This window comes from Nuphar pumila, chromosome 12 (assembly GCF_984573655.1).
Source record: "Nuphar pumila chromosome 12, dmNupPumi1.hap1.1, whole genome shotgun sequence".
NCBI classification, from domain to species: domain Eukaryota; kingdom Viridiplantae; phylum Streptophyta; class Magnoliopsida; order Nymphaeales; family Nymphaeaceae; genus Nuphar; species Nuphar pumila.
The window spans coordinates 98,072,844-98,097,423 of record NC_143260.1 but is presented as its reverse complement, the minus strand read 5'-3'; the positions used below and the strand labels follow the sequence as shown (position 1 = coordinate 98,097,423).

General features: G+C 38.4%; 1 protein-coding gene across 1 annotated transcript; it reads right to left on the bottom strand.

Annotated features, from left to right (window-relative positions):
• Window positions 1–5,394: 5,394 nt before the first annotated feature.
• On the bottom strand, window positions 5,395–22,182 carry LOC149821273 (soluble inorganic pyrophosphatase 4). The gene is made up of 9 exons (XM_089983049.1): window positions 21,973–22,182; window positions 20,090–20,231; window positions 19,904–19,932; window positions 8,133–8,198; window positions 7,948–8,055; window positions 7,489–7,554; window positions 7,277–7,397; window positions 6,979–7,060; window positions 5,395–5,689 (listed from the first exon to the last, which is right to left on the bottom strand). Exons 2-9 carry the CDS (start codon window positions 20,220–20,222, stop codon window positions 5,647–5,649), a joined length of 648 nt encoding a protein of 215 aa, XP_089839175.1. The 5' UTR covers window positions 20,223–20,231; window positions 21,973–22,182; the 3' UTR covers window positions 5,395–5,646.
• Window positions 22,183–24,580: the final 2,398 nt, after the last annotated feature.

Genomic DNA, 24,580 nt, shown 5'->3' with positions numbered 1-24,580 from the left:
TAATCAACTTGTCCTTAGTCTTCCCACCAAAAAAATGGATAAAAACTTATTTTCAGTGAGGAGAAATAAATTTGATACTGTAACCTATTTTTTACTAAATCCTAGTCCAAAACCAGTCTAGACTCAAACATGTTTTATGTGTTCTCATATTTTTATCTTCATGACCTTAAAGACTCGAAACCATAAATTTTAACCAAACCTTATCCTATCCTAAGTCTACCTTAAATTTTTTTATAATTTTTTGTTTGGTATTCTAAGAGGAATAAATTAATCTCTTAGGGTCTATTAGAATCCAAACAAAACCCTATCTCTAGAAAAATCCAAATTTCCAAGAATTTTATCTCCCAAACAACAGGTCCTAAAATTCCAAAATGTTTACCCAAGCTAGCCTAAGCTCCTTCTAAATTTTAGCAATTTCTCTATTGTAAATTGAGAGAATCGAATTTTTTACTAAACTCTATCAAAGCCCAAACTAAACTTGACCTTGTCTTAGCCTACCCAACCTAACTCGAAACTAAGCTTGAACCCAAACCAACTTACTGGGCCTAGAAATGTAACAACTTGGTATCAGATCGAACGATCCTTCACTCTTTTTTTTTTTTAAGAATGAGTTTTGCCTTCATTCCCAAAATCGTCAACCATTTCACCAAGAGAAAGCTTAACACCAAGCGCGGTGTTGTGGAAAACCACATGATCAAAGTTGCAGCTAGCCTCCAATCAATAATGGACATACTGCAGTAAGCCTTGTAGGAAGCCTGGTCCACACGACAACTTTGATCATCTCTTATAAGTGGAGAAGATATCAAGAAGTGTGTTGAGTTGTTGACATGTGAACCAGTCTTGTTGCCACCCATCGAGAAAGCCAATACAAACAAACTTGTCGTCGTTCTTGAGGTCAATGTGGTTTCTAAGGAACTATTAAGGAGGTGCAACCAGACCCACAAATGCAACAAGAGGGTGTTCCACTTTAGCATGTGGAAAAAATTTCCCCCTCCTCTTGAACTCGCTTGACGAGTTATGCAATGTAAAAAGGCAATCTGTAAGCCTAATGTATCCCCTCAATGATAGATTAGTGTGTGCCTTAGAACGCCTCAATGGCAAGAATTTAAAGTGGGTCCAGTGGCACAAAAAAGGCCATGTGACACTCACTGAGGTCATATTCAAAACTAAAACCCTAAGGGAGTTTGGATTGTCAAATTGCAAAAAATCGAGTACCATGTGCGAGGATTGCCCCAAACCCACCTTGGTAAATGCAAGTTGGAAAGAACCTAGGGAATAAGGGTTGATCGAGCTCATGGCTTGTGACCACAAATCCTAGAATGACACTTTGCCAAATCTGAAGTAGAGGAGGATTGATAAAAAAAATAAACCTTCCTAAAAAAGCCTAGTCAACCCCAAAAATAGTCAAAGGTCTACAACTCAAGCAAGGAGGAGAAAGCCCTATGGATGGCTCCCTCACTCACCGTACCCAAAATCCCTAAAGTATTCATTGTGAAGACTGAGGGGTGTGACATTGGGAGAAGAGCTTATTTAATTCTAGAAGGCCATTTGATGGCTTTCAAAACCCCCGCCAACCATGTCAAGGCCTCGTTGTTGAACTAGAAGGAATTGTTGGTCTATGAGTTGGCACATAGAAAAGGAAGACTAGATTCACATAGGATTAGGGGTGGCAATCGGGTCGGGTTGGCGGGTCGGGTTGGCGTGTCAGCATACCTCAACCGAACCCGACCCGTTTATTAAATGGGTCGGCTGTGGCAAACACAAACCCGACCCGTTTAATAAACGGGTAACCCGACACGACCCGCCAACCCATTTAATAAATGGGTTGGGTCGGGTAAACGGGTTTTCAGGTTCGCGGGTCAGGTTGGCGGGTTGACGGATCGGGTTGGCGGGTCGGGTTGACGGGTCAGGTTGGTGGTCGGGTTGGCGGGTCGGGCAGACGGGTTGGCGGGTTGACCCACCCGCCTAACCCGTTTATTAAACGGGTCAGCCGGGTTGGTGGGTTGGCATACCCCCAACCTGTTTAATAAACGGGTTACATGGGTCGACCAGTTTATTAAACGGGTTGGCTTAAGCCCAACCCGAACCGGCCTAAGAGGCGGGTTGGCGGGTCGGGTTGGCGGGTCCTGTCAGAAATTGCCACCCCTACATAGGATGCACAACATGAGATTCCAATGTCTCTTGGGTTGACGTGCCTCAACCCGGCTATAAATAAATTGGGTCATAGAATTCCTTGATTCATGGGGTATTGTGACTGGAGTTGCTAGACACTGGAGGTCTCAACCAATTGGAAGTGATGCATACTCGATGGCAATAATCAAGTCAGACATCGTTCGTTATGTGTCGCACCTATATATGGCAACCCAATTTTCTTGTGTGTATTGTTTGTCATGGTTGAGTGTTAGGGACTCGTGCCTTGATTGTCATGCCAAAGACTTTAAGGTTGCAACTACCATGATAAGGTATTATAACAAGGTAGTTGTTGGAATCAGAGTGGTGCAACAGAATGAGAACATCGGTCCTTGTGTTGTTCTTTGATGGACTGTGTCTCAAAAAATGTGTACTAGATAATGTGGTTGCAATCGCCTATGCACCATTGAGATGTCATCTCAAGAAGATGAAGTGCATGGTCTCCCTTGTCATCTCCTATTTTGATTTTTTTCTCATAGGCAAATGCAGATCGTGACTTGAGTCTGTATCTCAATAAAAGCATTGATCTGAAAGAGCTCATAGTGTTTGGATCAAACCCAATCACTATTTTTTATCTAGGTGGAGGCCAACATCAAATCCACCACTAGCGAAGTGAGCCTTCTTTTCTTGAGGCTCATAAGTGCAGACCACTCGTGTGTTGGAAGGATGCACGAGTGTCAAGTGGTGTTCAAGGCAGGAGGACAGTCTGCCAAGCAATGCAAAGGATCCTGCCAATGTTGGAGATCGACGACAACCTTCGTAGAAAACCCTTGCCTAATGGACTAAGCAATTCTCAAAGGAGAGGGGATGATACAATTCAAATTTTAGGGAGCCCTGCTCCAGGTTCATTGCCCTAGTCAAGCAAAATGGATCCCAGTGTAAAATACCTGACCTACACTAATTAGCTCAAATAGATCTAAGTATGGAGAATTTAGATTCAAATCTGTTATACCAATGGATTTGGGTGAATCCAAGCAGTACTACTATGCCAACAGTCAAAGACCTAGTTCTCATTATGGAAGACCTAAATTCAAGTTTCATGGTCCAGGCAATCAATTGATGAGGACCCATTTTCTGCAAAGTAGTTGGGACCTGCCCTTAAGGTGTCACATCAACATTTGCAGCATCCTCAGTCAATAGAGGTATTTTATTTGGGGCATCACTTCATTCTGCATTTGAAATCCGAATCTAGTTCGATATTGGATGGAACAAAGCAAGAAAAAACCAAACCTATTTGGACGAATTTTGATCCAAGAAGCAATTAAGGACCAACCAGTTATGTGGGTCTCCCTAGGGAGGTTGACCTTTCTTCTCAAGGTGCTTAGAAAGATATGAAAAGGTGACTTAAGAAGGCCCTAGATGTTATTCTAACCCTAGGAAGGTTTTACCTATTTTTAAAGTTAAGACTCCTTAAGATTTTTTATTTTGTATTTACATTTTTTATATTTAGTGAAGCCTTTATGTCTCTTACATTGGCCTATATATAGGCTTGTTATCTTGGCAAATGAATCATGCATGAAATGAAATAGAATGTTGAAGCTCTCTCTCTTAATTCGACATTGTAAGATGTTTTCACTAAATCCTAGTCTAGAACTAGTCGAGACCTAAATATGTTTTTTGTGCTCTCGTATTTTTATCACCTTGACCTTAAAGACTCGGAACCCCAAATTTTAATTGAACCTTCCCTAGCTTATCCTAAGCCTACCTTAATTTTTCATAGTTTTTTTTATTAGTATTCTGAGAGGAATAAATTAATCTTTTAGGGTATGTTAGAATCTAAACAGAACCATGTCCCCAAAAAATCTTATAACTTTTAAGAATTTTATCTCTTAAATGGTAGGTTCTAAAAACCCAAAAACTTTACCCTAAAGCCCCTTCTAAATTTTTAGCAATTTCTCTACTATAAATTGGGCTAACTAAATTTTTTGCTAAACCTTATCAAAACCCGAACTAAACATGATCATGTCTAACCTGAAACTAGGCTTGAACTCAAACCAAACCAAAAACCCAAGGAATATAACACATATTGAATAGCATCTTGACTAGTTTAGGTAGACCTAAGCTCAACTTAAGATAGACTCTTAGCTCAACTTAGGCATAACCTTGACTAGGTCAGAGTCTACACTCACTTGAGACAAGGACATGAAGAGCACTAGAAGGAGAGCCCAAGAAAGCATGGAGATCATGGGAGAAAAGAGAAGAGAGTTTGTGAGTAATGAGAATGTGAGAGGGCATGAGTTTATATAAGCTCAAGCCCAACAACTAGAAATAAATCTTCGATTAGCAATAAATAGCCTTAAATGGGCTCAAAAGGTAAATGAGTTAGGTACAGTCAATGGGCCAAAAGGCAGTCATAGGATCCAAAAAAAACCTTAAAAAAAACTAAAAAAAAAAAGTCTATCAAAAGAAGTCTCCAACGGTCAACTGCAAAGTCAAATACTATGATAAATTATGAACCACTATATCCATTAAAGGGTGCATGCAAGAGTGTTAAATAAGTTACAACCATATGAAATAGTCAAAGCTCTAAAATACTCTAAGTCTTTTTTTTTTTAAAGGCAAGCTGAGATTAGGCAGAAATGCACTGTTACTTTTGCTTACTTTCTGTGGACTGCCATGCAAGAGCTGGTGGATGCAAAGCTGTGCCTTTTGCTCTCAGCCGGCTCCAAAAGCTCTTGTAAGATCCATCTGAAACATAACCAGTCCGATCATCATGATCGGGCACCATTTATCTATCTAGAAGATGAACGGCATCAGGGACCGTTGAGGGTAATGCCATCAAGATGGGGGTACCACTGACCCGATTCGAATACAAAGTCCATGGAATGAGCAACTCCAATATAATAAATGCCACCACCTATAAAGTTTCAAATTCCCTTCTCAAGCAAATGATACCAACCACGCAGTATCTGATTTATACCAACCACGCGTTTGTTATACTCCTGCTCAAGGGAAGCCTCTATCCTTTGAAAGACCCACTTTGGAGGGAAAATACTTCCTAAAGGGAAAGGAATCAACCCATTTTAACAGGAAAGCCATTTTTTTGCATTTAACATAGGTCCCATCATATATTTCTCATTGACATTTTGTTTCATCCTTTGCAGGAAAGAGGCCCTGTTTCCTATGAAAGAGAGCCCCTTTCATAGGAAAGGGCATGAAACAATCCTCTATGGAAAATCAAATTGATCAGAAATTGGCTGTGGTTGACTTTCAATTGAATCCATGTGAAGCAAATTAACAAACAAGAATACCAAGAAACAAGTTCGATGAGTTCAGGTTACATATTAGAAAGCACCGTATGGAGAGTAGTAGTGTGGTTCGATCACATGATAATTCAACATATACCTCTGCAAATATCTTTATCGAAACCGCCACACAAACTGAATTCCGATAAAAAACCAACTATAATGATTGATATAGGCCTCCCTCAAGATCCATTCTTGAAAGAGCAGCCATCTACCTCCTTAGACTCTCTACAATGTATGTCGCATAGAGATCCCTGCACAACAAAGCCTAGATCAGTCACTAAAAGATGAGCATCAACATCTTGGAGCAGTTATCAGGCATCCCATAGGTATATAAATAATAACATTGCTGGCATCCTCAACAATACATAGCACCCATGGTTGTAAATACAAAGATGGTGGATGCTTTTTTTTTTCTTAAAACCCCCCAAGAAGCTCATGTAAAGATGCCCTTGCCTGGCATCACACACAAGGTGACCAACCTGGTAAATGAACCAGCCAATTTGAGCATGGCTTGGCTTTTTACGATATTTCCTGAACAGAATACAATCTGAATGACCAAAATAGATCCATTTGATACAACATGACATGATGAAATACATTTCTCCAGGTGAACTTTTTCTTTGAGACAGTGCTACTTCTCAGGAAAGAAACATTGACCATTTATTATATGATCCATCTGTTAAAATGTACTTCATATATATATATATATATATATATATATATATATATATATATATATATATATATATATATATATATATATATTACATCAATACCCAATAGGGGTATTTTTGTAATTTCACATAGTTGTTTTAGAAAACAACTATTTTTAATTTCTGTTAAAATGTAATTTCTTTTTCTTTTTTTTTTAATTTTTTGGAACCAAAAGGGGCTCCAACCATAGAGTCGTTGGAGCCCCCAACAGTCACAAATGTGACCGTTGGGGGCTCCCAACGACTCCATGGGAGCCCCCTTTTGGGCTCTCCTTTTGAGGCCCTTGGCCCTCCTTTTCTTTCCACTCCTTGTATAAATAGGGGTGAACCCCTTGTATATTTTCATTCTTGAGAGCTCTCTCTCTTTTCAATAAGAGGCTTTTTATATTGTTGCTTTCTTAAAGGCTTGTGCTTGCATTGTCCCTTAGTGGACTTGTGATATTGTCTCTTTTATTCATTGTTGTAAGTGCTTATAAGAACTCTTTATATTTCCGCAATATCTCATTACACCATCCATCTCTAAGGAAAAGATATAAATGCATTTTTTCCCTCCATAAAAACTATACAATGCCTTGTTTATGCAATTTTCTTCTGGATAGAAGACACACAAGGGACAATTACAGGGCGCAGCCCAACTCAAGTGTTGGCTACTTGAATGCATCAAGCTTGTGGCGAATGTGTATGGACTCTGGAGTCACAATGATGGATCTAGAAACAGCCAACATCACCACAGTATATACCCAGGTATTAAAGCAGTTACCAGATATGCATACAACCAAAGTACAAAAAAGGTGAGGTAACATTATAAAAGTGGAAAGCAGCCTTACATTGAGTGTTGAATGGCTTCATAGGCAGTAGAGGCTGGCAAGAAGTCATTCACTGCAACTTCCTTGTTTTCATTCTTCTTGTCTGATTTTAAATTTGATCAAAGGAAAATAACTCATGTCACACACACACACACACACACACAGAGAACAGCTCCAAAAGATTATCTGAAGGTACACTTCCCTGGGAGATTTAAATGAATGAACCATTGCTCTTGCCATGTCATAGTAATGTGGTAAAAACATGAGAATGCTGATGTTATTGGCATTCATATGCAATTTGAAAAATAATAAAGGATACAGTCTTCGAAAAAGCGTCTGATTTCAGCTAAGCGGTGAGGAGGAAGCTCCTTGATGTCTGTGTAGTGCCGGTATTCAGGATCATCAGCACAAACTGCAATGATTTTATCATCTTTTTCTCCCTATATCACAAAACACTTGATCCATGAGGACCACCTCCAACAAAGAGATAAAGAGAACAGGAAGTAAGATCAAGCAGTCCCCACATAGCACCTGATCAATCATAGGCATGAGTCCTATAGCTTTAGCCCGCAAAAAACAGCCTGGAAGAACAGGTTCCTATAAAATTCATAAGAGAATTCTTATATTGTTTTCAAGAAAAAGAAATTGCAAGAATATGTCTATGGAACTGCACCATCAAGAAAAAGGAATGGAAAGTTTTCCAAGAGAATAAAAAATAGAAGTTGATTATGAATTCCAGGGCAGCAAGACAGTAACCAGAATACAAGTTGTTACGTGCAGTATGTATTAACCAAAATCAGTATGAGTTAGCTAAATAGGTCATATTCAACATTAAGTATTCTTACAAGGGACTAAAAATGTAAGTCACCACTCCAGAACCAAAACAGATCAGTTTTGGTTGAATCTTTAGTCAATCCTCCAGGCCTCTAAATACTTTGTTTCCAACTTCTTGTTATAAAACCTAGGTAGGTTAAAAAATGAACTCTTTACCTGCATAATGACTAAGACATCCATGGGATCACTGTCCTCACAAAGTGTACGTGGGATAAAGCCATAATTGTGAGGGTAAACAACTGATGAATACAATACACGGTCCACCTGAAGGCATGAATATCACATTAGTAGTCCAGCAGACATAAAAAGAGCTCCCAGAAATAAAATAATACTATAATTACCTTAATCAGACCTGTTCTCTTGTCCAGCTCATATTTTACTTTGCTACCTTTTCCAATCTCCACAACCTAAAGAAGTCAACCATTTGGATGTTACTAACCAAGCCTTACTGATGCATGTTCTCCGAAAAACATAACACAAGAAGAATAAAACAAAACAGACATGAATAATACATAACATTACGGGTTGCTACTCTCCCGATGTTCTACAGAGCAGAAACCAGGATGGAATGGGCATTACTCTGGGTGAAATTATTTTAGTAAGATAAGGCTGTTTGTATACATAACCCAAAACATAAGATGCAGGACAGATGGCTTCCCCAAACCACCACACACACACACACACACATGTGTGTGTGTGTGTGTGCGTGTGTGCACATACATATGCATACTGTCCAGGTTACAAAACATTGAACTCCCTAAAACAGTGTTGTTAAAAACGTGCCTCAAGGCACAAAAAGCATGCCTTGCCGCAAGGCGCAAAAAGCATGCCTCACCTCAAGGCGAGGGCCTTTTTGCCTTGAAGCGCACTTGCCCTGAGGCGTACGCCTTATACGCTATGGGGGGTGTGCCTCAGGGCGAGGCACGCCTCAAGCATAAGGTGTGTGCCTCACATTTATCGATTAAAATGAGGGCTTAATTTTAAGGCTAAATAGCCCGAAGTCTCCCTCCCTGCTCTCTCGGTCTCCTTGCATCTCTAGCAAAGAAGAAGAAAAAGAAGGTACCCTCTCTCTCTCTCTCTCTCTCTCTCTCTCTCTCTCTCTCTCTCTCTCTCTCTGTTTTTGTCTCTCTTTCCTCTTTCTCTCGTCTCATGCTCTTTGTCTTTGTTGAGAGTCTCGTCTCTCTTTCTCTCTCTCGCCTCTCTCTCTCTAGTCTCGTCTCTATCTCTTTCCATTCTTTTTCTTTTTGAAAGGCAAGCTGGGGTTAGTCAGACCCCTACCAATTATACAACTATACCATTGGATTTTAACCTACAACACCCCAACACAAGGTGACGTCCACTAGCTGCTCCTACCTAACAAGCTGAGCCCTAGTTGATTTTTTTGGCTGCTTTCTAAACATATCTATGATTGCCTTTGATTTTTGTTTATATTTGAATTTGTTGGGTTTTATTTGAATATCAAAATAATGTTATTTTTTTCGTTTAATGTACAATCAATATGGGCAATAGAGAGTCATCCTTTGATGCAAAGGCATTCTGATCTCAATTTTTTTCTGTTGAAATTCATTGTAATATATGTTGAATATGAATTTTAATTCATTGGATTAGATAAAGCATTGACTCAAATTTTTTAGGGGTGCCATGTGACTCTGAGTTTTTATAAACTCATGTGTTAATATATATTTTCTTATAAGCATTTTTGCAGTTGAACAATGGAAAGAGATGTAGATCAAGTCGTTGCATTAATGTTACTTTTACATGTTAATCTCATATTTTTCAGTATTTATTTGAGATTTTTTTATTTTTTATTGGTTGTTGCTTCATCAATAAAGCATTTTTTATTTATTTATAATTTTAGATATTTTTTATATTTATTTAAGTTTTCAAAAAAAAATTGAGGATTACATTTTACGCCTCACCTCAGTTTTTGGTGGAGCGCCTCGCTTCGTCTCATCGCTTTTCACAGCAACAACAACAACAACAACTACGCCTTCATCCCAAAACAATTGGGGTCGGCGATATGAACCAAAAAAGAAAATCATTCAAGGTCTTCCACATGAATCATTCTCCTCCAATCATTTCTATCCAATGCCATGTCCTCGATGAGGTTCAAAGCATTCATATCCTTTCCTATCACCTCCATCCATGTCTTCCTAGGCCTACCCCGACCTCTTTTAACTAATATATTTTCCCATTTCTCCATCCTTCTAACTGGAGCATCATTAGGCCTTCGCCGAATATGTCCAAACCACCGTAAACGATTCTCTCTTATCTTATTTTCAATGGGTGCAACGCCTACCTTCTTACGTATTTCCTCGTTCTGAATCTTATCTTTTATTGTATTTCCACACATCCATCTCAGCTACACTCATTTTTTGAATATGATGTCTCTAGGCAGCCCAACATTCCGTACTATATAGTAAAGCGGGCCTAATAGTCGTCCTATAAAACTTTCCCTTCAAGCGCAATGGCATTCTACGATCACACAACACTCCAGTTGCACTTTTCCATTTCATCCACCCAACCTTTATCCTATGATTTACATCTCCATCAATTTCTCCATACTTTTGAATGATAGATCCCAAATATTTGAAATAATCATCCACCGGTGTTTCTTGCTCACCAAGCTTCACTACACTCCCATCACTACTTCGTTGCTTACTAAACCGACATTCCATGTATTCTGTCTTACTCTTACTCAACTTAAAACCTCTTGCTTCCAATGTCTGTCTCCATAATTCTAACTTAGCATTAACCCCAGCTCTAGACTCATCAATCAAAACAATATCATCCGCAAACAACATACACCACGACACATTTTCTTGAATTGATCTCGTAAGCTCATCCATCACTATAGCAAATAGGAAAGAGCTTAAAGCAGATCCTTGATGTAACCCAACCGTTATAGGAAAATTGGTTGTCACCCCTCCACAAGTGCGAACATTGGTTACTACTCCTTCATACATATCCTTAATTATACTAATGTACTTGAGAGAAACACCTTTCTTCATCATTGTCCACCAGAGAACGTCCCTAGGTACTCTATCGTATGCCTTCTCCAAATCAATAAAAACCATATGCAAATTTTTTCACAGCATTGCCCTAAAATCATTATGCACTATAAGTGGCATCTTAAAACAAACTTTAATTGCTCAATGTGGTACTGGTTGAGGCAAAATTAAGATCAAATTTAAGGCATAACTTGGGCTGGTAAACAAGCCGAATGAACCGAAAAGGGCATGTTTGGGCTCAGCTTGTTTATCAGTAGATTGAGCTCGTGTTCGTGTTTAGTTGAGACGAGCCAAACACGAGCTGGCTCATGTAAAAACTTTCCATGTTATTTATACATGGAATATATATAATATTTATTACACTTAATAGTTCATATTTTATATACATATTTTCCATGCATCATTCTCTTTGTATATATATTTTATGCATTCTTCTTTATATATCTATATGAATCGATCACGAATGAGTTTGTGACAAGCAGAACCAAGCCACGTCACGAGCTGCTCGGTTCTTTTATCATCCCTAGGCATATCACAATAAATATCAATACGATACAACATGACCAAGTAATGAAAAGATGGCCACAAGAGATGAAGCCATTGGTAGTAAACAGGACATTCAGAAAAGTGATTCCAATAGACCTCTAGAAAAGAATAAAGTGGGCCAGAACAGATAAGGGAGACTGACCATGAAAAGCATTGGGTACCAATAAGGAAAGTGATCAATCGCATACCTCACAACATACTAGTGATATCACACAAACCTCAAACAACAACAATAATGACAAGAAGATGGATTTTATTACACTTTTCTTCACAATTTAGTGCATTCTATCATCTTAATGCTGCAGAATATCATCTTCATTATTTCAAAACTTCAACATAAAAAAGTTATATTAAATAAGCTAAATAACACAAGCAACTGAGCTGGAACAAAAAGTTACAAAGTACAAAAGTAAAGCTGAAAATAAAAATTTACCATAGTTCTACATGAAAAAACAATGATATACTGATGATCGTGATCGGTATTGGGTAAACTTTATGATTTATTGGTGCAATGAGCTAAGAACACGGATACTTTAGTTTCAAATTCTAAATTCTAACATTTAATTATTTTATAGTTATTCCTTTTGTTAATGAGTTTAAATAACCATATATGGATATTGAATTCTTGCAAACTAATCAGAAAAGGCATTAACACATTTTGAAAAGATAACCAACTCAACTATGGAAGCATGAGAGAGCATTAAAAAAGGACCAGCAAATGTTGACTTGGAAAAGAAAAGGTGAATAATCAAAGGAAAGTAAGTTGAACCAGTTGCCTGGACAGATTTCACCAAGCACCCAACCTAATCAGGCCTCAATTTTAGAATAAATAAATTTGGTAACTATTTCATCAGCATGTTGAGTAAATTATGCTAAATGCCTAATGTGGATCTTTCTGGACTGGATCCAGCAACCCAATCCAGGACCAGCTGGCCTGGGTCGGGCCCACCTAGAGGGAAACTTCCCTTATTTTTGGAAAATGGATGGACGATTAAAGGGGTCTAAGAATAGAAGAAGGTGACTAGAATTAGCTTGGCTAATTTGGCCAAGTCGAAGAGGCTTTTACTAAGATTAGCCTAGGTCCTAAGAGGTGTTACCTAATTTTGGTCTTAGGTCCAAGAGGTGTTATCTAGATTTAGGGAAGCATTTGCAATTTGGTTGTAACTTGTGTAAAGGTGTTAATGATCCTTCTGGAGCCTATAAATAGGTCATGTAAACCCCCTTTGAAAGCATGTGAAATGTGGAATGTGAATTTCATCTTGACTCTCTCACTCTCTCAAATTCATCATTCCCTCTCTCTCTCTCTAAAACTCGCCTCTCTCTCTCTTCTATATCTTGACTCACGTCTCTCCCTTTCTCTCTCTCTTACTTCTCTTGCTCCTCAAAGGATCAGACCTCTAATAGGTCTTGGTGTTCAGTGCTCCTTTGGCTGCTGCCCAAGGATCCAAGTATTAGACCATGTGGCTAACTCCAAGGAACCGGTGGCCAGCTGCCTTGAGCTCAATCCTGGTGGAAGCAGCCTCAACCTGGACCTTCAACCTTCTATGGACAACCTTAACTAAGTCTAGCCAACCCCAGTAAGTTAGACTGACCATTACCTTAGCCAAAACCCACGTTAGAACCCACTTGACCCAAGTAGTTCCCAAAACTAGACAGAATCTATTTGTTGTTAACAGCAGATTTCTGTCAGACTTGCATTAGTCATATCTCCCAAACTGAAGCTGATCTAGGGCTGAAATTTTAACCCTAAGCTCTCCTATGTGTCCCCAGCCTACCCTCCAAAAATAAAAAAAAAAATCTCCATTCCAATAGGGAAAAATAATTTTTCAACTACAACCTGTCAGATTCAAAACACAGTCCTGAACCAAAAAGAAACCTAAATCTTGTTGCCTGTTCTCGAGCTCGTATCTCCCGAACCCAGTAAAGTTAGGCCATGAAATTTTGATAAGACCTTCTTCCACGTGTCTAGAGCATTGTCTTAAATTTGAGATTTTTCTGTGCAGTGGTTTGAGAGAACTGAATTTTCTCCTTAACTCTGTCAGAACCTAAATTGAATCAGACCCAGTTTTACCGAGTCAGCCTACCTAACACAATAGGTTGAACACAGTCCGAACCAGTGGGTCCATGCACGCAACAATGCCTTATTGAGATTGTAATATCCGACCCACGTTGACAGACCCGACCCACGTATATGGGTCTGCTGTATATTGATATATGGGTCTGGGCTGACAGACACGACCCACGTTGTATCATAAATATAATACTGAAGATAGGGCACGCTCGATTATGAAGAGTTGCTCCAGTCATTGCCGTCTCTCCTTCTTGCAATATTTCTCTCTTCTACAGTGGATGAAGAACAGATCGAAGGTGTGTGATCTCTTACATGGTATCAGAGAGCGGGTTAAGAAGTGAATACCAGGTCGGGTTCTCCCCTTTCTTTTTTCCTTTCTCCCTTCCTCTTTTCTTTACCCTCTTCCTCTCCTCTTTTCTCCCTCTCTTCGATCCTAAGTCTGATCTTATCAGATCAGACTCTATTCCTCTCCTGTCGTGAAAGTTGATCTCACCATATTAGATTAAAAACCTCCTCCTTAACATTTTAGGTATTTTTCTTCTTCTCTAGTTTTCGATCTCTTATATCAAATACAGTCACGTCACGTAGCCAGGTGACGTCAAACCGGATTTACTTCTCTTAAATCTCGTTGGATTGGATTGTTCCAGCCCATGTGTTTCATTCCCAGTCGTGACACATTGTTTCTTTTCTTCAGCAACGATTAACAATCAAATCTGATCGTATCTGATCAGATTTTTGTTTTCTTTTAAATCCAGATTGTTCTTCTACCTTTCAAGTCAAATCTCATTCTCCAAATTGTTTTGCTTATTCATTATTTCCTGTTCGTATTGACGAATCGGATCTAAATCAGATTTCAACGTCCCAACGTGAAATCTGATCTCATTTCTCACCCAACGTGAACTCTCCTCTCTCGTTTTCACGTCAGTCACTTCCAATATCATATCAAAGTGTCGGTATAATAATTAAAAAAAAAAACATATCTTTCGACCCTTACTTTGCCGTGTCCTGCGGATTCTCTCTGACAGTAATACTATTTTAGCAAAAAAAAAAGAAGAGGGTATCCTTTGCTGGGAACTCCAACTGCCGATCAGAGTGATCTTTTGTTGCCCTTTTACATGGACTTTCCTTCCCTTCCCTCCAGTTTCCTTGGACAACTCATATCTGAGAAATTAAACACCTCAAGATACTTGACCTGGAAGCGGCAAATTTTGCCTTTTCTTAAGAGTTTGGATCTCCCTAGATATATTGATGGAACGATTCATGCACCACCAGAATTCGTCCTGCAAGAAGAGCGAGATGATAAAGGAGAGGTTTCCACCAAATTGATTCAAAATTCAAAGTTTGTAACATGGAGACGCAAGGATCATGCAGTTGTGGCTTACATTACCTCTACACTTGCACAAGAGGTACTAGTGGCCATCCCTGATGAATGTTTTGCCCGAGAGTTGTGGCAACTATTGGCGTAGACTTATTCACAGATTTCAGAAGCTAAGATTTTGCATTTAAAGAGAGAATTTCAGCTTTTGAAGAAAGAAAGTTTATCAGTGAGTGAGTACATGAACAAGGTCAAGAGTATTACAGATCAACTAGCCATAGTGGGTTGTGTGATTCCAAACAAAAAAAAAGGTTCAACCGGCACTGAATGGCCTGGGATCGGATTACCATATGTTAGTTACCTCTCTTCTATGCCTTCCTTCATTGCCTAGTTTTGAGGATCTACGGGCTAAATTACTGCAATATGAAGTTACTATTAGGGGCGAGGAGATGGCCCTACATTCCAACAACCATGAGGTACTCGTCACAGGCGTCATGTCAAGACGAGGTCGCACGGGCTTTCAAGGCGGTCGTGCACAGGGAAGAGGTAATCAAGGAGGTCGTGGACTTCTTCTCACTCCAAATATGTCACCTAATTTATATTCAGGGCATCCTAGAAACATTTCAACATGTTTTCAATATAATAAAATGGGGCACATTAAAGCAAATTGTTGGCATAATCCACAAAACAAAGGCAAATTTAATGGTGTTGAGCCTTCCACTAGGGGAAATGGCCCTAAAGGCGATGAAAAGGAAAATGTGAAGAACCTTTTGATTTTCGCTCTTTTAGAATTGAGCTTCAAGCAAACTGAACAAGGGACGTGGTACATTGACTTTGGAGTCGCTGCACATGTGACAAGTGATATTGGTAAGATTTCGAAACCCGTTCCTTATCGTGATAAATTTAGCATTAAAACTGGGGATGGTTCTCTCCATCCTATCTCTCATGTTGGAAATATTTCTTTTTCTCTTCCTAATTCCTCATTATCTTTAGCTGATGTTTACCATTCTCCCAGTATTGTTAAGAACGTTGTTTTTGTTTCTAAACTTGTTGATGATACTAATTCTTCTTTCGAATTTACTCCTTTTGTATGTGCCAAGGATCTTCTCACGAAGAAGACGCTCGTTGAAGAAAAATGACAGGGAAACATGTACGTCTTTAAGGAGTCTCTTCCAGTTCGTCATTCATTAATAAATTCACAACCAATTCGTCCAGTGTCGTTCAAAGATTGTTTTAGTTTATCCTAATGTAATAAGCCAGAGATTTGGCATCGCCGTCTTGGTCATTGTAATCATTCATTCATTAAGAAGCTTGTGTCTAGTGGAATTCTGCCGCAGTCTAGTTTAAATGTTGAAACTGATTTTCCTCTTTGTTCTAGTTGTCAATTATGTAAGAGTCATGTTCTCCCATTTCATTCAATAAATCAAATAGCTTTTGTGCCTTTTGAAATTGTCTATTTTGACGTCTGGGGACCTGCCCCACAACCCTCTTTATCGGGCAGCCGTTATTATGTTATTTTCATTGATAGTTACTCTAGATACACTTGGATTTATTTTATGAAACATAAATCTGAGGTTTTTAAACTTTTTATCTCATTCTATGCCTTAGTCTATAATCAATTCTCAACTAAAATTCAATATTTCCATTATGATGGTGGAGGAGAGTATTTATCAAAGGAATTTACTAAATTTCTCCAAGATAATGGAATAAGTCACCGAATATCTTGCCCACACACACCATAACAAAATGGTGTGGCGAAAAGAAAACACAGGCACATTGTAGAGAGTGCACTGAGTATGTTACATGACACTTTCATTCCTCTAAACTTATGGATGAAAGCTTTTCATTCAGCTGTTTATGTCATAAATCGACTGCCAATGAAATTACTATCAGATCAATCTCCTTATTTCACACTCTTTGGGGATCACCCTAACTATAATGAGTTGCGAGTGTTTGGCTGCATATGCTATGTTCATATTGACAGTTCTCAATGTGATAAGTTTCAAAACAAAGCATGCAAGTGCCGGTTTGTTGGATATGCAGATCAGTACAAAGGATATTATTGTTATGACCCTACTACAAATCGTGTCTGAGTCTCACAAAATGTTGTGTTTGACGAAGCTCATAATGATGATTCAGTAAATACAGAGAGACACAGTAAAGATGCTAAAAGTTATCAACCATGGCTTGTTGTTGAGGTGCTTGATCACATGGAAATGCATGTTGCACCCTCATGTCACACCCTATCCGCAGAACGGAGTAGTACAGATGCCCACCCAGAAAAAGAAAGGCCAGCCAACACACCAGGTATTTTTATTCTTGTCGTTACAGATGTTACCAACTTTTAAGGGATTACTTATGTGCGACGAAACAAAGACAATGTTCGGCAACCTATCGTTCAACTTAATAGACTTGAAAGGATTCGTCATCCTATTGAAAGATGGGTAAGTTACGACAATTTCTCTACAGACTTGCAACTGTTCATCTCCCAGATTGAAAAGCATGATGAACCCGTCAGTTTCTCTCAAGCATCTATGTCAATCAAATGGATTGAGGCCATGAATGAGGAAATGCAAGCCTTACATGAGTGAAACTTGGGAGATTGTTCCTAGGCCATCAGACAAGAATGTGGTAGGCTCTAAGTGGGTCTATAAAATCAAGTATAAACCTGATGGATCCATTGAACGCTATAAGGTGAGGCTAGTAGCGAAAGGATTCACTCAAGAATACGGGCAAGATTATGATGAAACATTTAGTCTTGTGATCAAGATGGGAACTATTTGATTAGTTTTGTCCTTATCAGTTCAGTATGAATGGGTTCTAAGTCAACTTGACGTCAAAAATGCATTTTTACATGGCAGCCTCAAAGAAGAGGTGTATATGGAGCAACCCTCTGGCTATACAGAACATAGCCCCAACACACATGTTTGCAAGCTACGAAGAGCCATCTATGGCCTAAAGCAGGCCTCCCGCTCATGGTTTGATAGTTTCTCTATTGAAGTTCAAAAACATGGGTTCGTTCGATCTCATCTTGACCATCCGCTTTTTATTTTCCGAGATCGTCACATACGCACCTTGATTCTTATATATGTGGATGATATCATCATTACTGAGAACTCTAATGAACACATAGAAGCTACCAAGATCTTATTGAGTCAACAATTTAAGATGAAAGACTTGAGGGTTTTGCGTTATTTTTTAGGAGTTGAAGTGGACCGACAAGATGACATACTTTCATTATCTCAACACAAATATACTTTGGATTTGTTGGACAAGACAGGCATGAAGGACTGTAAACCTCTATCTACTCCTAGTGTCCTTAATCATAAACTCGGATCTCAGGATGGAGACACATATGAAGATTCCAAGCAATATCGGAGTCTTGTGGGTATGCTTCAATATCTCACATTCACTAGACCAGACATTGTGTATGCAGTGAATCAAGTTTCACAATTCATGAATGAACCCCGAACAGAGCATATGAACGTTGTCAAGAAAATTCTTCGATATCTAAAAGCTATGTCACATGGGTGCGGGTGCGAGAATTCGACACTTTCAAAAAACCTGGGTGCGGCAAATATATATATATATATATATATATATATATATATATATATATATATATATATATATATATATATATATATATATATATAAAGTCCAAAAGTTGGACATAAATGACCCTGGGTGCAGCAGGTTGACTGCATCAGGTGCGGGTGCGACACCTAGTTGGAGAATTCCTGTGACATATATGGCAAAAAAACATTCTTGGCAAATTTTTTTTTAAAAGTCTGAGAATTGGACCAAAATGACCCTGGGTGCGGTCAACACACCCAAGGTCGGGTTGGCCGCACCTGCATCAAGTCGCATCGACGCGGGTGTGGCACCCTGCTAGCCGAATCCCTGTGACATAGTCTAAAAGGAACTCTTGGAGATGGTCTAGTTTATCATTAGTTCAGGACTAAAGGAGAGAAACATACATTATACGTATACACGGATGCAGATTGGGCTGGAGATCCAAATGACAGACGGTCAGTTTCTGGATATTGTGTTTTTCTTGATGGAAACTTGATAGTGTGGAATAGCAAGAAACAACGTGCAGTTGCACGATCCAGTACTGAAGCTGAGTATCGGTCTATGGCGGCTGCTAAAGCAGAGGCTACATGGCTGAGATACCTTTTGACTGAACTTAACGAATCTATGCTACCCACCACTCTCTTGTGCGATAATCAAGGTGCCATACAGATTTCCTTTAATCCTATTCACCATAGTCGCACAAAACATATAGAGATTGATCAACACTTTATTCGGCAAAAGATTGAAGATAGAGAAATTGAACCTACTTATGTTCATACGGCTGATCAAGTGGCAGATTTGTTCACTAAGGGTCTTACCAGTATGCATTTTTGGTTCTTGAAGAACAAGTTGTCCATGTTGCAAAAACATGCACAACTTGAGGGAGGGTATTCAGATTGTAATATCCGACCCACGTTGACAGACCCGACTGGGTTGATACGACCCACGTTGTATATGGGTCTATTGTATATTGATATATGGGTCTGGGCTGACAAACACGACCCACGTTGTATCATAAATATAATACTGAAGATAGGGCACGCTCGATTATGAAGAGTTGCTCCAGTCATTGCCACCTCTCCTTCTTGCAATATTTCTCTCTTCTACAGTGGATGAAGAACAGATCGAAGGTGCGTGATCTCTTACATGCCTGTGGTCCAAGATGAATTTTTGATATTAAACTGCAGGTCAAGAATGACAAAATTGATATGTTTTCACATCCAGACAGTAAGTCATGCATTCACAGGAATTCCAATGTCACTTGCACTGCAAACACGTTCTCAAACATGACCATTAATGATTGACTCTTACAAGACAGAAAATGGAGCCAAAGGATCGGCTAAATTCTCGAAACGACTAATTATGTAAAGAATGGATCAAATTAATTTTTTTAGCATACAAGTCTTTAACTTGAAATCTTTGCATTAACAGCATAACAATACAATTAGTATTTGGATAACCAAATGTTTCTCATAATCAACTTATAAAATTCAAAAAACTAATCTAAAACAAAACAAAATACATATTGTCGCACATTTAATCAATTGCAAGCTATTGAATTGAAGGACATTGAAATGGAGGATCAGTTCTTACACAATTGAAAATAGTTGGAGCTCCAGGTCCTGCGTCCATAACATCAAATATATAGTGAGACTAAATGGCAGCAACATAAAATCTAGATTGTATTGAACTCACCAGCTTAAATTACAACGATAAAGAGAAAATCTAGAAAACAAAGGTTGAAAATACAAGTTGTGACAATGTGACAAGGAAACATACCTATCTCAAGATCATGCCAGGGATGAGCAGCAACAGACCTTCTGGACAAAGACGAAAGTATCCTCTCATTGAGAGGAGGATGTGTATGGTTAGCATTGTTAGATTTGCTTGTGTTTTCAAGTGGTGGAGCCATCTCTACAACCTAAAAATAGAACATATTTTGTCACAATTATTTTCATATATAATAGTATCAAGTAGCCCATTATCTTCATCTTTTAGAATGTGTAACTATAGTTACCATAAAGTTTCTTAAAATGTTGCAAGCTTGCTTTGGAAGCCTGAAACTGCATGCTCCTCTCGTGCTTCTGAAGCATATTGTGTGCGTGTGTGTATTAGCATGCAGTTTCAGGGTTAAGAACTTTATTTTGTGAGTGTATATATTAGCGTGCAGCTCCAAAGGGTGCTTCTAAGACCTAATTAGTTTGTTTTAGTAGGAGGAGGAGTAAGCTTTCCTTTTTTAGGAAGCGAGTTTCTCATTAAGATTTTGTGTGTGTGTGCGTGTACAATATGTTTGTATGTATGTACATCTGCATGTTATTTATGTATGTATGTATGCATAGCCACACCTCAGACCCATAATTTTCCATGTCAGACCCTACATACCCACACACGTACCTATGTGACGCAGTGCATAACTTGGAAGTACATAAAATTAAGGAATACAAATGATCACACCTATCAAGCAAAAGGAAATGAAAGTAATACTAGATCAACGAGAGACCAATATTAACACACAAATACAACAAAGAATCCAGTCGCACGCAATGTGAACTTGAACAGTTAGCCTTTCCATCAAGTTTTGATCACAACATAACGATTATCAGAAGAAAAGATAATCCAGAATGATAAGCATTTAAACAACATCAGAAAGATCACATAAACAGCAGATCGAAATTCCTAATAAGATCTGCCAAAAAAATAAGTAAAACAGAAATATTCCGTTTCACGAAAAACATGAATATGACGATGAAAACGATATGCATCTACACTATTGTGAATATGATAAACGAAACCAACGTCATTGGATCGATTACAATCAAGAATCACAGAAAATCTGTCAGATCAGAACCCTAACTCCCTAGGATCGCACCGAAACACTAACACTGAAATTTCCAAACTCTAGATAGACGGGTGGATGAAAATAGGCGCATCAATGAAATTAACAAGAAAAAAGATATAAAATCAACAAAATGTGAACTCGAATCACAAATCCAAACCTTAAAATCGATCAACACAAAACCTTACGAGAAATCCGAACTCGAATCCACAAAATCATCGAAATTTTTTTATCAATCTCCAAAACTAAAAGGAAGGAAAAACTACTAGCTTCTTAAAAAACCATCAAATACAGAGATATGTCACGAACAAAACGAATTGCAAAAATCAATTCACAGATCAAGAAATCACGAGTCATGTGTCACCGTATGGGAAGAAAACGAGCTCAGGACCCCGATTCTCACTCAGAGAGAGAGAGAGAGAGAGAGAGAGAGAGATCACTCGGATAAATATCTGGCATACTTTCTCACTTATAGAGGCGATTCCCTCTCATAACTACGATATCTCCGCGCATTTTCACACATAGTGATAGAGGCGATTCTCTCTGAGAATACAATATCTCGGCATATTTTCTTTTTTCCTTTTCTAAAAAAGCATCTCCGCGAATCTCTCACTGTGTCACCTCACACTCGCGCGTGCGCATACATACTCTTACATACACACACGCAGAGCGTAAGACCCAAGGGAAACCTGATTCCCTCCAAGAAATGAGACTTCTCCGTGAAGATTTTCAGAGACACCGCTAGAAGCCACGCTGAGCTTCATTAACTCTGAGCAACGAGATCTCCATGAAAAATCTACACTGAGAGAGAGAGAGAGGGATGTACCGTTAGAAGAGCTCACGGATGGTAACGAAAACCCTGATTCTCTCCGATCAACGGATGATCTCCGTCAAAATGAAGAGAGAGATATTTCTATCTCTCGCTCTCTGCAGAGAATCCCAAGCTTCAGAGTAAGGGGACGAGGAGGAAACGCGCTCCAGACAGCGGACGAGGACGAGGAGGGAACGCGCTTTCCTTTTAAAACCCCGCCACTACGACCGACTCTCTCTCTCTCTCTCTCTCTCTCTCTTTTCAAGTCATCGCGGGGAAATGGTGGAAAGAGTCTTCACCGAAAAACCGGAGATTGGAGCGTGGGCCAACTTGAACACGTGTCGAAGTTTCCTTCGCGAACGGTGTGAGCTGGCAAACTCTCCGCTGAGAGCCACAGGATCGGGTGCAATTACATGGCACAAATTTGTGCATTAAGCACCTAATCACCCGCCATCTATGGGACAGGCCTGTCTGTCAGTTGTGGAAATCAGGTGCTTAATGGATAAAATATTTGTGCAACGGATCGGTGTAATCAGCATTAAGCACCTTATAGAAAGAGCATGAGTGGCGTGAAAGCAACTCCCACGCGACGCTTTGATAAGAAGGCTGCTTCTACTGCCTTTTGGGCTTTTGATCCACTGGGCCTGGTTTGACCCAGTTCGAACCTTGTCTTTGGAGCAAATCTCAGCTACTCTATGAAAACATGGCAAGTCAAAGATATTGACCTACTATGCCCCTCGCTTTGGAGCGGATTGCAAGCTATGGGCAGATGGATGGATGAGCTTCCTTGTTCCAGTCAAGCCTTAACATCAATAATTTTAGGGTTTTTTTTTTAGCCATGAATGTATTTTAGTGGAGTACTATAAAATTTATTAATTCATGAATCCATTCATGAATTGTCAAAACATAGCAAATATTTTTACTTTTCAAAACTTTCACCATAGTTTATACTCCTACTTTTCATGTGCATTGTCACATGTTGCATTATCGCCACCTGATCATTTTAGATCAGTATATCTAGATCTAAATAGTCATAAATATGACTGACTATGCATTTCAGGCAAAATCTTTTAAAGCATGAAAAATATCCTTCATATATTCATACAAGCATACTATTGATAGAATTATTTATAATGATTATTTATCATTATATACAAATAAATATCTTCACATGCATGCATAAAATTATAATTCAACTCTCATTATTCCAATGCATTGCATTTAAGTAATATTTGCATTAAGTCATGACATCATGGGGTTTTACATACACTAGCTGAATTTTTTCTTTATGATATATCATCATAATGAGGATACTCACAGACTTAGTTGATTTTTCATTATGAAGTAAAGCATGAATCTCTAGATCCAAATCCAATTTGGATATGCACCAAAAATCATAGCCAATAAAATTTATTTCATTACTATTTGGATATGCAAGATATGAAAGCTAATTTCAAGGCTTTAAACAAATCATAAGCTTGTGAACATATAAGTTTAGATCTATTATCGAATCCACTCACGATCTAAATCCAAATCCATTGGATTTGTATAAGACCATATCCAAATGCGACTTGAGATATTTTTATCAAGTCCAATACAATCCAAACAAAAATGGATCTCCATATAAGCTTAAATAAAATCATGGATCACATAGGATTTGACCATAATCCAAATTCATATCCATAACTATATGTTTTAAATACAAATGGATCCATATTACACATCCAACATTCTTCTTATCTAGATTTATCCGGGTCAAACAAAGACTCATACAAAATATATTATTAGGTCCAATATATGCCTTGTTACTATCTAGATCTATCATAAACTCTTGATCAAATATGGATCCATGTCTCATATCTGGGTATTATATTTTTATGGATTTATCACAAAACCTAGATCAAATCTAGATCCATATCTCATATTCAGGCATTCAGACTCAATACTAGATTCGTTCAAGTTCAACAAGATTCAATTGTCTGGATCCAAAACTAATTCAACTAGATCTACACTCAATCAATTTGATCTATCCAGATCCATATATGTTAAACCAGATCTAATATGCTTTAATAGATCAAACTAGGTCTATGTCACCTTATGAGATCCAACATCGATCATATCCACTCTTAAATTAAGCATAAGATCTAATGGATCATAGTCCAATTAAACTTGATCCATAAAAAAAATCAAATCAATACAAACCATACCATATCCCGATATAATATGATCCAAAACATGAACATAACATTAAGCATATAAAAAATGCAATAACTCCAAGAATTTCAGGATCCAAAAAGTTTTATTGGATCCAACCAGGTCTTTTACGAAAATACATGTACCAATTGGATCCAAACCTGTCAAGATAATGCTCAGGAAGGTATTCTGCTAACCATAAGCACTTTTCTGCAAAATCAAAAAAGTCTAGGTAGTTCTATGTAAACATGAACCTTGAAATAGAATATTCAAAAATTTCTGAGTTAGATAGAAAAAATCAATGGTTTTTTTAAAAATTCAGAAAGATTGAAAATCAGTTTTAAGGAAAAGTAATACTAAAACCTTGTCTTGGGTATTTTTCAGAGAACAAGTCTTTTCTAAAATTATCCAAAAAATAAGGCTCCTATTT

What these genes read in the sequence shown, in the direction of transcription:
- LOC149821273 (XM_089983049.1), bottom strand. Translation starts at nt 20,222, where the DNA reads ATGGCTCCACCACTTGAAAACACAAGCAAATCTAACAATGCTAACCAT. An exon ending in CAGACGCTTTTTCGAAGACT is followed by an intron (nt 7,061 to 7,276) that starts GTATCCTTTATT and finishes ATTTAAAATCAG; the next exon opens with ACAAGAAGAATGAAAACAAG. An exon ending in GAAGCCATTCAACACTCAAT is followed by an intron (nt 5,690 to 6,978) that starts GTAAGGCTGCTT and finishes TTTGTTGTGCAG; the next exon opens with GGATCTCTATGCGACATACA.